At 35.6% G+C, this 14,766-nt stretch overlaps 1 protein-coding gene across 21 annotated transcripts in view; it reads right to left on the reverse strand.

The window, feature by feature from the left end:
• dpy (dumpy) overlaps nt 1-14,766 on the reverse strand; it is a 595,824-nt gene that overhangs the window by 267,337 nt on the left and 313,721 nt on the right. For all 21 annotated transcript variants that reach the window (XM_065217641.1, XM_065217662.1, XM_065217653.1 and 18 more), the window contains one exon: nt 5,205-5,260. In XM_065217641.1, the coding sequence (XP_065073713.1) occupies nt 5,205-5,260 (56 nt within the window). The remainder of the gene's footprint in view (nt 1-5,204; nt 5,261-14,766) is intronic.

The raw sequence follows: 14,766 nt of genomic DNA on the forward strand, positions 1-14,766 counted from the left end.
TAAAAAAATATTTTCGGTACGTTTTTATTTTTCTAAAAATATTGGGAAAAATTATCAAAAATCCAAGAAAATCAGTTTCTTCCTTAGATTTTTGTCAAAAATTACATGCAAAAAAATTTTTTCTATCCCATCATGAAAAAAAAATTGGACTCTCAGAAAAACCGAAAAGTTGATGTTTTGTGGTTTTTTGAGTCCAATTTTATGCCATAATGACTTTAAAACATGTTTTTGCACGTGAATTTTCTTTAAAAAATTAGAAAAAATGTGATTTTTTTAGATTTTTGATACTTTTTTTCAATATTTTTAGAAAAATCAACACGTAATTTTTTTTTCGGAGCGGTCTGCTTCCCCTTAAAAATAGACTACTTTGAAACCAACCAAATCGTCCAGTTTAGCTTGCAGTGAAAATCATGATTCATTCCAAATAATCAAGGGAAGTTTACAAAATAGCATTGCATCTGAAATACATCAGCTCGCAACTCCATGCCGTGTTTCAATGCTTGTCAACCACCTAATGAGATAAATTTACCATTAACAATGTATCGTCCGTTCAATACCCGCAAGGCACAAAAGCTAACCATAACAGTTAACTGCCCTTTCCATTCTGCCAGCAATCGACCAATTAATAGCTAACGCCCCGAAGTCATTCAATTTATGCGCCATTCGACTGCAAAAACGGGAAGTTTTCATCACTCTTTAACCACTGCCATTTCCATTTGCCACAATAATGGGATATGACAACCGATTTGTAGCGTGCTTTTACGTCACCCTTTCATAAAGGCCTGTCATAACAATTACTTTTTCCTTCGACCAATTCCACCATTATTCCAATTGCCTCCTCCTCCTCCTCCTCCTCCAGGCACCTCGATTTCGCTATCTCGTGAAATTAGCTTTTTTGTATGTGAAACACTTCTGCCATCACTATCGATCAAGACTCGCTTCACCCTTCCCCTCCTGGTCTCGATCGATGGTTTTGCGAAAGCGTATGTGAACTCCTCCAGCGCACTCTTCAGTCGGCCGTGAATGAACCGCGTGGACCGGTTTGGAGTCTTCTTGCTTTCTTCGGAAAGTGTGACCACTTTCTGCAAACGCTTGACTTGGCTCGACTCATCCGACATACAAACGAAAAAAAAAGTTCCATCCTACAGCGCAAAATGTGGCAAATAAGGTTTATAGGTTTCTACTGCGATGCGAGTTCGGTTCCGATGATGGGAATTCAGCATCCTCGTTAGAAAACTCGTTTTCAAACTTCAGATTTTTTTCCCCTATTGGAGGTCACCATCGACCAGTTTCTGTCGCCTCAGTCGACAAACAATATGACATTTGACTCCCTGCTTAAAGCCGAATCGATTCCCAGGCCCAGGTGGGCGAAAAGCATGAAGAAACTTGCAAAACTGGAGAAATTTCACAATCACCTAATCGGATTTGAGTCGATTTTCTTGTTGGTACCGCTAACTAGCTATAGCTAGCCGAGCAGTGCCACTGGAAGCGTGTAAGTACGGTAGCTACTGTGTGACATCTGTTGGCAGCATCAGTGGAGGAGCGACGCCTCATGGGATGAACAGTTAGACGATTACCGGCAGGGTGAGGCGAGTTTTGCAGCACCACTGTTGGTTATAAGCGAGAGTGAATTGAAGTTGGAGCGTAATGCTCACATATAGCTTATAGAAAGAATGAGGACACTTGAAAAACAAAAATGTTGAATGAGGTTAGATGTTGGGATTTGATTGGCTACCGAAAGGGAGGCAGACGATGTCTGGCACTCGCTTTGTCAATCGTTGACTTAATCGGTGCATTGCATTGGTGGGACCATTAATTTGGCGTTTCTGGCTTATAGGGGTGCGCAAGGGACCTGAACTGTGAAGGCACACCCCTTGAAAGTTTATTTTGCACTTAAAATTTATGATGATCTATACAATTTAGGATCTAAATTTCAGTTGAGATCTCTACTTTTCATTGTGATTAAGGACAATATGTTAGATCTGGCTTAGTAAATGAAACAAATCTGTCTAGCCTGTGAATATGAAAGTGTTTAGGCAGTTTGGTTTAGCAGCCTTAGTGGAAGACTGTAAACTATAGTTGTAATCTTTTCGCGACATTTCGATTGGGATCTTTTTTTAAGGTATCAATTGAATGAAAAAAAATAACCCCGGATTGAAATTTTGATTATTTCTGGGGCCATAGAACAGCTTGCAAGAATCTTGAGCTGTTTAAAACATTCCGGTAAGATTGTTTTGATAATTTATGGACTAAGGTAGCGGTTATTAGTGGTGTAGTGGTAAGCGTAAAACCGTTGGTCCCCGGTTCATGGTAGGGTCCAGGTGTGGAAGCTGCCTCCCTGGCGTCGGTAGCATTGGTGCTCAGCACGGAAAACAAGATCGACGGAAAACAAACCAAAAGGAAAAAAGTAATGAAAAACTATAGCATGATGACATGCGCGTCTTAAAATGGTTGCAGTAAGATATTCAATGCTCTCCAAACCATTCTGAAGCAAAGATCTTGGAGTTATATAGGCTCAATAAAGCTTCAACAATGTCCTGAAAATTCATATAACTCCAAGAAGTTCCAGATAGCCTATTGACAACATACCCGTCATGGAATGATATCAATAAGATGCTTATTGCTCTACAAAGACCTCTGGAATTCAGATCTCAAAGATCTACATGATCAATGATGTCTTGAACAATGTTTTTTCGAGCTCGTGAATTTTAAGTGAGCCTTCTGTTAATACTCACATCGTCCAATGGTTTCAATGAAATATTTAATGCTCTCAAAATATTTTGGAGTTCAGATTTTAAAGATTGACAGAATACAATGTCAATGTACAATGTCCTGAACATCTTCATTGGTCCGGGAAGTACACGTGAGCCTTTTGACAGCATGCTCATCATTATATGCAAGGTATCGACTCAATGATGAAAAATAAATTCTATGAGATTCGCTGATTTTCCAGTCAACCATTTTTGGTAGCAGAGTTTTCTGGAAAATTTATAACTTTATGGTTTAGTTGTAAAAATTTGGAATCAGGAATGAGGTATTGATAAGTAGTTTTCTCCTGCTCGGGATCCTTTAAAATTAGATATTGGATATGGGAATAAACTCGCCCTTTGCCTCTGTGCAGATGACTTCTGCACTGTAAAATTTGCTACAGAGAAACAAATTATTGAGATATTGTTAAAAATCTAACACTGCTTCTTGACCCAAAACTCGGCATTTGAATTCTAAATTAGACCAAATGCATTGAAACGCCATTCAAACGCAATTGAATGCACTTAGGCATATCGGATAAACATAAAAATTGATTCGATTGGAGCGCTTCTTTTGTTTTCGAGAAAAAAAAAATGGGTGTAAACATTCATATAACGCGTTCTCATTGAATTAGCTCGTTAGATTTTGAGCTAAAGTATAGAATCAAGCACATAATTGACTTGTTAACTCTGAAACAATGGATTTATTTGATGTTTTCTGCTCGATAGGCCCAAAATGGGCGATTAGGCGGATGCAGTTCTCTATCCTATCTGTAAAAAAAATGGTAGATATCTAAAATCTATAATCCTGTGGGATCTTGGTGGATTCGAAAATTTTATACATTTTAATGCTTACGATTAATGGAAACTTGCTCAAATCCGGGATCGATTTTCTCTAGTCCTACAACTCAAATTTTGGTTTGCGTTTGGGAAGCTGATCGTTTTTCATTGCCCGGAAGTTTTTTTTCTTCAAATCTGGGATCTCAATTTATTATGTTTAAGTAATTTTTCAAAACCCCAGGATATCAAAAGTCACATTATATATGTCTTAGTTTGAAATCTTGTAAATATTTCTTAATTTATAACCTCTGGGATCATGATATTTTTTCGAAGTCCAGAATCATAAAAAAGATGAAAAATTGAGGATCTGGGGCATTCTTTTTAATTTGAGATATCGATTTTTTTTTTAGCATGTTCTAAAATAATTTAAATTGCTCCAAGTTTGAGATGTTGCTGTGTCTGGAATCTTATTAATATTTCAATGCACGTGAAACTGTTTTTAGATTATGAACCTTGATTTGAAATTTTTTTTTACTTTTGTCTCCATATTACAAGATCTTGATTAAGCTCTTTCCAAGTCCAAGATAGTTAGTTAGTTAGTTAGTTATCTTTATTAAGGAGACTTTCAGTCGAACGCTGGTTCGTCTGCGCAGTCCAAGATATAATAAATTTCAAATGGTGTTTGTATTAAGATCATTATACCTGGATAGATGGACATTGGACTCAGCCATCTGTGAAGACAGTTGCAAAGAAGACAAACAACTATGAAACCTTGAAACTGAAATATGCCCAGTAACGTGGGTAGATCACCTTTTCGTGGTACGTTACGGGATGTAAGATCTTGCACCAATTCCTAGTCCTGACTACTTCTAACTAGGAGAACAGGATTTTTCAGTAATCAAAGGAACACATCTTAGTCCTTGTTACTTTTTATGCCTTGTTGATAGTGACAAGACTTGGCTTTGTCCACCGAGGATAATCTTGAAACAAGGAAAAAATGAGTTAGTTAGTCTTCATCTATGTGGTTCCTAATCTTCTATTCGTTGTACTCTAGTTTGAAGTGGTTAAGACTAGGGTTCTGATGCATGGTCATTATCGGTGTCATTCCTTAATTTTGTTGCTAAGGAATCCAATTATATGTTAGTTTTTCAACCCCTGATGAACGAACAATAGTAATAACAGTTAATAGCGGCGAGATTTAAAGAAATGAATTTTTGAACTTGAAAACTCATCGGTAAGTTTTGCGACGTTGAATTTTGGAAGACGAAACTCATAGGCGCATTTGAGTTTTTGAGTTTTTCCAAACACTTGTAGGAACTATCATCACACCAGTCCTAGGCGCTGAAAGTATTCGACACTTTTTTAAGACTTATTTTAGTTCAGCTAATTGAAATGGTACTTTTAGCTTGTTATTGACTCTTCTTCAAATGAAGTTATTGCTTATATAAGGAATGAATTGAATTTTGAATTTGAACAGCAAATAATGTATCAAGTTAATCAACATCATCGAAAATTGTTGTATTCTCTTCAGAACCAACTGCAGCCAACCTATTCAGCACCGCAAATTGAGACGTCCAGCTTCATGTTTCTAATTCTATAGATCAATACAGGCTCAAACACGTGCTTCGGAACCGAATGGCGTCGTGAATGCTTCATAGAATCCAACTGTTTACTTACCGTCCGAAATAACAGCACTATCCACACCACTAATGGCAAAAATATTTTCATTTTTGCTGCAAAGAAAGAGAAAGAGAAAGAAAATAGAAAACAAACATTAGTTATGGTTAGCTCATCGCTGTTGCCAATAATGGTCGATAGGAACATATTTGTTCAGCGCATAGAACACACGTCCGGCTTCCAACCAGAACTGAACACCCCGTGGTCCATGCCAAATTCTAGATAAAGAATAAACTACACCCCCTCGAGCCTTCCCCAGACAATGCAACCGACGTTTCGCCAAAATATCACAAAACAACACAACCTCAAGACCCAGATGGTCTGCTGATCTTCTGGTGCTGCGGCTGCTACTGCCGGCCGTAGCGAAACGAAAATGGCGCGCAATTTTTCCGTTCCTTTCGCATGTTCCACCCCCCCCTCCCCTGCCCCAACGCCTTCCGTACTCCAACCGACCGACCGACCACAATTTTTACTGTTATACACAGCTGAGTGCAACACGACGACCTCGTTCGATGCTATCTCTCCAGACTGCCCTCGCTCGCGCTGGTCGTCCCGAATGGCAGGCGTGTGGAAAACGTGTAACATGTAGCGTGTCTGAGGCTGTGCCTCTCGGTGTCCGGGCGCCCATGGGAAAGTCCTACATTTCCTCTGCGTGACTGTTCTATTAGGTCTGGGGTGAAAGAAAGATGTCCACGTATCGACAGCTTCCAGGGGCCGGGAAATGTTCTCGGCGAATTTGGTCCCCGGATGCGGTCACCTTCGGTCAGCAGCCCAAACGCCCATTGCTGCGCCGAACGTCTCGTGCAAGCTATCGTTGTTTCAGATCATTTCGATAATTTTGCATAATGACCGTTGCTTCTACCTACTGCTATTGCGCGAATCCGACCCGACGAGATCTAGCTAGAAACCAAATGTTACGTAATCCCGGCAACGATGGGCAGAGAGTAAGCCACAGCAGCTGCAGTCAGGCGCTACCGTTTCATTTCCCATTTGCGTTTGTTCAGTGGGATGGACGACCAAGATGGAAAACAAATGATGAGCTGACCGGCCGTCGTCGTCGTCGTCGTCGTCGTCGTCGTCGTCGGTGCTGGGTGTCGGTTATTTATTTTTGCTTTATTGCACGACCAGACAGCTGATGCACAAAGGCGTTAGATGAGAGATGCAATTTCCTCTTCTCGGCTTGTAAGTTGAAATTATTTTTACTGATGGAGATATGGGGTTTGCTTCTCTTTTTTTTTCTATGCTATCCAATGTACGAGTGTGTAATGGAATCACTTGCTGCTGCTGCTGCTGCTGTGAAGGAGATTTCCTCACACTTGTCCTATTTTTGGGGTGGAAATTTATGTCGATTTTTTCATACTGGTTTTTCAGTGGACAAATTAACCCATTTCGCTGCGGAATGTTTGGAGTTGATGTGAGGTTGGAAAGTGAAAATTGGGAAGACCCACTTCATTTCATTTTTTATATTGATTTCGATTTCTAAGCAAGGTAATTGAGTTGTTCGGCTGCTGACATTAATGGATTATGATTTTGTTTTTCATACATCAGCTTAGAGGAAGGAAATGGGATCAACAGTGAAGTGCTTCGAAACATTTTTTGGTTCAAATGCTTGTCTTAATGTAATCGATAGAGAGTTTGGTGCACTGAATATTAAGGACATATGATCAAATGAATGAAGGCACAATTTGTTATAATATTTACTGGGGTAAATTTATAATTTTTTCCTCAACATTGGTTAGGATTAGCTGGGATTCCTCGGCGATATTCTGAGGATTTGATCAAGTTATTTTTTGAACACTTAAAATCGATCATGTAATGCAACTATAATTTAATAAGTCTTAAATATATGCATGTGCTTAAATCATACCCTAGTAGCACCCTTGTTATAAATTGGTCTTGAAAACTTCTATACGACTTATTTCAGTTATAAACAAGTTGCTGCAACTTTTTGGGACAGAATTGTGCTACTTGGGTATTGCTGTAAGTTAATATGAGGAGTGAGTTAACCCACGCCAATTTGAAAATAGAATAAAATAAACGAATTTAAGATTTTATGTATTAGAATTCCATGAAACAATAAACCACGTTTGTGCTAGAATTCAGCTCGTTTTTTTTTATTTTTTTAAGGTCATTATCATTCAATAAATTATAGAACGAAAGTGGCTCATCTCATCGAAATGATGTTTGATGCAAAGTTCTAGGAAACTGGCATTTTTTATGTAATGCCTGGGCAAAAAAAAAGTTTTTTTTGCGTAAAAAACAATATTAATTATTAGGGTTTTACATTTTTACTAAACGTTGTTGGTTTGAGATTTTGGACAAGTTTATAGTGTCCATAGTGTCCAACATAAAAAAGTTGTCATTTTTCATAAGCTTTCAAATAAAAATAGGGTTAGGACTTTATAAAATGTACATTTTTTATATTTATATTTTTAAAAGATTTTTTTATTATTATTTTTTTTTCAAAAATATGTGTTTTTTTCAGTGTGCATTTTTTTCTAAAAAGACAATCTACTTTCCTACAACTTTGTTTCATACATCATTTCAATTATATGAGCAATGATTGATTGAAACACTTCGAAAAAGCTATTTTAAAAATTAGGCGCTGGGAAAAATGGCCAAATTCCAGCACAACCTCGCTTAATTGCCCCTAGTAAACAATTATGCGAAGTTTCATGGAATTTGTAGAGACTAAAATAAAACCGATTGGTCAGTTGGCGTTGACTTGGCGAGAATTTGAAAATAAGATTTGTTTCTCAGTACCAGTGCTGCATAGTCTCGACAATACACGGTGATACCTATACAAAATTCACCAGGTGAATCTTTGTCATCGACGAAAAAATGAAGGAGATTTGACGAATGTTTTTTGATGATCAAGTCTGTCAGTGACTATGTGAAAAACAATTTTGTCGATATCGCACGAAAGTCTGCCCATGACAATGACAAATCTCAGCACTGACATTTCCTAGAAATGTTATCTCTTAAAAAATAATTGAGTGTTGCATTTGATTAATGATATCTCACTTCATTTTCACAAACACTCATGTTGAAATTTTGTATCACCTTGACCAGTGAACCAAAGAAAATGTTAAGGTTACCTCAGCATAGTCAAATCATTGTGCCAAAGTGTAGATATTCTGGTTAAAGTACTCATTGAAATATTGTAACGCGATTCATTTCCATGAATATGAAGTAAGTTAACAATTAATTTGTTCAGTTACCTACAGAAAACGTTCTGCAAAGTATAGTGGGAAAGTGACGAGCGAAACTTCAGTAGGGCGAGGAAGCTAATATAGATAGAAAATAAATTGTGGACACACATTGATTTTCCCTTGACTCAATCTTAAAAACAAACAATCAATTCAAATAATAATTATAGTACTTCGGAAAAGTTAAGATTTTCTTCAAAAAAATGTTACAAAGGCTTGGACTTGCTTTGGATCACATTAAATGAGTTCTGGAAAATTTAAACCAATTCGAAATATGTTGAATTACTTTGAAACAGTTCTGAACTACTCCAGAAATATTTGGACACAGTTAAAAAAACGATGAACCACATCAAACATGTTTGGAATCACTTTTAAAAGTACTGAATCCGTACAAAAATGATTAACCTTATTTTGGAACTGATTCAGAACTTTTCTAAGTGATTGCAAACATTTCAGAACTGATTCCATACTTTCAAAGGTGATTTCAGTACTTCCAAACTTTTCGAAGTGATTGCAACTCATCAGAGCTGATTCAGCACTTTCGAAAGTGATTTTGAACGTTCCGCAAGCGTAAATATAGTTCCCGAAGTTAGTTCAACCAATTTTGACTTGATTCACTATTTTCCGAAGTGAGTCCAAATTTTTTAGATCTGATTCAATATTTTTGATGATTGTGTATTGGAAACGACTAAAACAAATATTTTAAGCATAAATTATTTGTGAAAAAATGTTTATAATTTTTACTAAACGTTGATCTTCTTAATTTAATTTAACCCAATATCAGAAAATTTAGTATTTTTCATAAATTTAGATAAAATATGTTCGTTTGTTTTTGAAGTTTTAACCAGTTTTTTTTTTAATTTTTTTCATTTTTCCACAACTTTGTCGCAAACATAATATCGATTAGATGATCCTTTTTTGTGATATCATTAATTGAAAATGGACTCGTCGGTTAGCGTTGATTTGCTCTATATCAACACATGATATCTCGGACCAAAAAAAAAAAAAAAAAAAAAAAAAAGTAATATATAGTTAGCAAACTAAATATTCCTGATTTTTCGATTTCGGATAACACAGTCCCGATATAGCTTGGTCACCGTGAATCGCTTTTTTAGGTACTCTCGGAACTGAAAAAATAATATTTTTACAAAAAAAAAAATAAAAGATCCTGAATAAAGGCGTGATAAAATGCAACAAGACTCTTTTTAATAAATGCAAACAGCATTTAAAATAAAAATTTTGAAAAATCGTCTTTTTAGGTCTTTTGACTAGGTATAACCAGGAATGGAAAATCATTTACATTCATTTCGTGCATTCATTTACATTCATTTGCCTCTAACTTTTTTCATCAACAGAATACTGTAAAATGATGTATAAAGCTTTTGTAGTATTTGACATGAACTACAACTTTTGCTTATAAATAAAATCTGAATCTCTTATGCATGACGAAATAGAACTGGCAGAACATGTTATTGATTTTCAGTGAATGCAATTTACATTCACTGAAAAACAATGGTGGGTTCTTATCGCTCTGATTAATCATACATAAGAGATACAGATTTGAGTTGTTTACAAAAGATGTAGCTAATATCAAAGCCTACAAAACCTTCAAACACTATTTTTTGGAATTCTGTTGATGAAAAAAGTTAGAAGCAAATGAATGTAAATGAATGCACGAAATGAATGTTAATGATTTTCCATCCCTGGGTATAACCCCTTAAGAAAGATGCAAAGAATTCTAAGACCCATCCTAAGTATCACGGGAGGGGTTGAATTTCGTTAGTAAGGAGGATAAGCCATAGGAAACGTTTAATATACGTTATTGACAATTTATCATAAGCCCAAATATTTCAATTGAACGTGCTTGGAATTAAACCCACGACTATCTGCTCGCTGAGCAGATAACATTTGATTTCGTTGAACCATCTATGGATAAAACCAAAATTAAAATCCGAATCCAAATGTGCTCCAATCCAAATAAAGGCAGCAATTTTGTCATTGTTACGCATTCCAATCTCGTTTGAATTGATATCGAACTGACCGTAACCAAGACAAACCTGTTGATCATTATCATAGTAACTACACATTGAAATTTGGCTGCAAAGATCAAAGTTGAAAATCATTATTCATTAAAATAACATGAAATTTGAGAAATTAAAGTCTATGCAAGATTTTCGTAATTGCCGGATTTAAATTTTTGTATGCTCATAAGTTTTCAAAGTCCATGATCTCAAAATTTTATCCATGATCCAGAATTCAGTAATTTGTTGTACGAGCGATTAGAACATTTATTTTGCTTTTGGCGTATTGTGTGTATTGAAGGTTCGAACAGTGGAACTTTTTTTTTTGAGGAAATTTCTTTTCTGGGTGCTGCGTGTTGTCCATAGTCTAGTGCTAAGTGTTCAGTATGTGCAATCTCCTGTTGAACAGACGTTTCAATTTTCTTTAGAATCTAAAATGTTTTTGAAAGGTCACTTGCTCGAGTGCCATTTGCCTAAATGCTTCGAATTTCAGAAAGTGAAATAAATTGAGGGTAAGAGGACAACTTTCAGCATCATGCATTAGGATTTTTTTTATCGTGGATTAAGAAAAATCTACAAGACTTCGGTATTTAAGAAAATTGGTATTATTGTGCGACTTGGAACAATTGATAAGATTCTGGAAAGAGAGCAGAGATTCAGAATTAATTTTAAGATTTCTACACTTCTTGGTGACAATTTCAAAGAAATTGAGGGTATAATTTCAGTCAAATACGACAAAAAATGCCAAGGTAGTTTTTAGTAAAATTAGTACCACACCTAGTAAGGTAATACGGAGGAGGGATTCATAGTGATTTTCGAAGTGAATTCTGAGGATAACGTGAATCTCAAAATTGAGTTCTACGAGTTCAATTTAAAAAGAAAAATTTCTGATGGCTCTTCAAAAATTTATCACTTATTGTTATAGTATTGGGTTTATTTAGTTAAGTGTAAGAAATTAGAGCTCTTTGACCCCCCAGACAAGTCACGAATGACCCAAGAGTGATAAAGTGGCTATAATAATACATAATAATAAATAAAGCTCTTTGAGAAAAATGCCTTTTTATTAAACAATCATATTTTATTTTCAAACAATAAACCAATCTGTTTGAAATCCATCTATTCAATGTGTTTGATAAAAAATTTCCATTCAGGTGTACGCTTCAAAGGAATTCTGAGGAAGAATTAAAGGCAATTTCGAGACGGTTTTCAAGAAAATCTTATGATGATGAAATTCAAGGGAATCTGGATGAAACAGGGGTTGTCAGAGAGAATTTCTGGTAGACTCCAATGATTAATTCTGAGGGCTTTCTATTGGGATTTCTGAATTTTAAAAGAAGGAGAGTCTCAAAAAAAATTCCGAGATTTAGGGTTAACTACCCCATTTCCAACGGCGCCGGTGGTGTAGTGGTAAGCGTGATTACCTCTCATCCCAGCAGGCCTGGGTTCAATCCCAGGCCTTCCTTCGGATGGGAAGTAAAGCCGTTGGTCCCCGGTTCATGAGTTGATGGGTCGATAGGTAGGGTCCAGGTGTGGGAGCTGCCTTCCTGGCACGTCGATAGCATTGGTGCTCAGCACGGAAAAGAAGATCGACGGAAAAAATAAACCAAAGGAAAAAAAAAATTACCCCATTTCCAGCCTATTAAGCACAACCCGCACTTAGTTTTCTTAATCTAGCGCAGTTTAGCACCAAACGGAATGTTGTTATTACTGACGGCTTTCAAATTTATTTATCTTTCCGTACGTACCGATAAAGAGAAACTAATTTTGATAAAGAGAAACTAATCGTTGAGATATTGCCAAAAGTCTAACATTGCTTCTTGACGCCAAACTCGGCATACGGATTCTAAACTCGGCCTAACGAATTGAAACGCCATTGAAACGCCAATGAATTCACTTCGGCCTATCGGATGAAGATAAAAATTGATTCGGCCGCAGCGCTTCTTTTGTTTTTGGGAATAATGAGTGCAAACGTTCATATCACGTGTTCTCATTGACTTCGTATTGTACCAAAGTATTTATTGTAAAGTAAATTATTGTACCAAACGCATAATTGACTTGTTAACTCTGAAATCATGGATTTATTTGAACTTTCTGCTACATAGGTCCAAAATGGGCGATTAGGCCGAAGTAGCTCTCTACCCTATTATTATTTAAACGACCTTCGAGGGAATTCGAAGGAATGTTTTGAGGAGCTTCTGAAGAGTTCAGATATTAATTGATGATAATCCCAATCGAATAACGAGCAGAATTTAAAGAAATTCATGGTAGTATTTATTATGCTATTATGAAAAGAATCCCTATGGGTTTCTAGGTAACATTTCGAGGAAATTTAGAGGATCAGGGAATGTTCTTCGAATTTATCTGAACAAATCCTCTCATTTTATGTAAAATTATCTCCAGAAGTACGTAGGGATTTTCTGCATAATGTTATTAAAAATTTCCTCATGCATTCTTTTCAAACTCTTCTCATAACTCGGTTGGAATTCTGATTTTTGTAGTGAAATTAGAAAATATTTCTGGAATTATTTTTAGATAATTCAGAGAAACAAAGGAAATACAATTTTGATGAATTTCTTGGGAATAAAGAATGATACAAGGGTTTTCTGAAGTATATTTCTATGGAATTCCAGTGGATGGGAGAGGATTGATTGTCATGTTGTTTTTTCAAGATTTAAGACTGAGGCAAATTATTGAATTCTTGCGACGTTGAAGTTCATGTGGGAATTCGATATTTCGATATTATGGATTCAGAGGAAATTTTAAATTTCAACGTTCAAGGTTTCATGGTTTTGACACAAATAAAGTTTATTTCAGGCATCTGGCAAATATTTGCCAAAGCAGATATACCTGTGTTTTTTTTTAATAGTTGAAGCCGTGTTGCTTATTTTAATTACTATTGATTTATTTTCCTAATTTGTGATGAATATTCAAATTCAGGATAAATCTTCCATGTTTAAAACACTGTACAATAGACCTGATTTTTTAATATCTAGGGTTCAAAAATATATTGTTGTCCTTTGAATTAAAATCTAAGGTAATGCTCTGTTTTTGAATTAGTATATCACTGACGAGTTTGGCCATTTACTACCAACCGAAGCATGTGACATTATTATAAAATTATAATATATAATATATATAAAATTATAAAATCTTTACCATTTGAGCAGTTCCACGTCAAACAATAAATCAAACACACGCGACCATCTTTGATTTGCATAAAACATTGCATTATTGTTTGTTCTGGGCAATTGTTGTTGATGAAATTTGATCATTTTCGATCTTGAAATTTGCTAGAAAATGGCATTTTTGACGGTAAAGCATTTTTGGTTTATTATTTTAGTTTAGTCTAGTTTATCTTTTCTTCACTAACTTATTATAAACCAAAAAAATCTTTACTTTTTGAGCCATGCAGGTTTCAAATTTATCAAAATAGGGGAAATGGATGTAATGTCGGCCTAAATGCCCCTAATTTGGGCCCATACATGAATTCAGCAATTGACTAAATTTTCAATAGCGACCAAAAATATCCATTAGTATTGTCCCAACGACGCGTTCATCTAGATAAAATTGATGAGAAGCAAATTTTTAGCGATAGGCCCAATCTTAGATCCATAGGCCAACATTTAAGCCATTTCCCCTACACCGTTCAAATAATTCATGTAATTTTTTGCGAGATATAGCGCACATAAAATTAACGCTAGATTTGGCATAAATTTATGCGATATTTCGTGTAAATTTAAGCGCAATATTGCATAAATTAGCAATATTGTATGCAAGCTTGTACAGCGCTGTCCAGACTGGAGAGTTATAACATGTTATAACGGTTGTCAAATAATTGCAACACAGAAACCACCATCAAGATAGCGCTATAACATGTTATGACTCTGTAGTCTGAACGTAGTATAAACGATTTCGTTGTTTATGCCAAGTATAGCTCAAAATTAAACAAAGGGAGATTTTACGCGATAGTTAAAATTCAGATTTTTTACTGTGTTTGTGTTACTTTTCCAAACGGTTTAATATTAACCAATTTCAAATCAAAAATTGATTTTTTTTTATCGAATCATAGATTTACTACCTGTGACTCTATTGCTGTGTTCAATCTAGGAAGCTGTTACGTGTTATAAACTGTTTACAAAATTTATAAAGAATGATGATGCATTGTTCTTGTCTCACGAAATTCATATATCTTTTCGCCAAATATGGCATCAATGTTAACCAGTTTTCATAAAACATTGTTCTATTCTTCAACATTGCGTAGAATAACAGTTGTTCTTTCACATGACATGTCATAAATATCAATACTGCATATTAATAATTATCCCGGTAATT

Source organism: Ochlerotatus camptorhynchus, unplaced genomic scaffold, assembly GCF_037179485.1.
Source record: "Ochlerotatus camptorhynchus isolate MF236.1 unplaced genomic scaffold, CSIRO-AGI_Acam_v1.1 ptg000078l, whole genome shotgun sequence".
Classification (NCBI taxonomy): Eukaryota; Metazoa; Arthropoda; class Insecta; order Diptera; family Culicidae; genus Ochlerotatus; species Ochlerotatus camptorhynchus.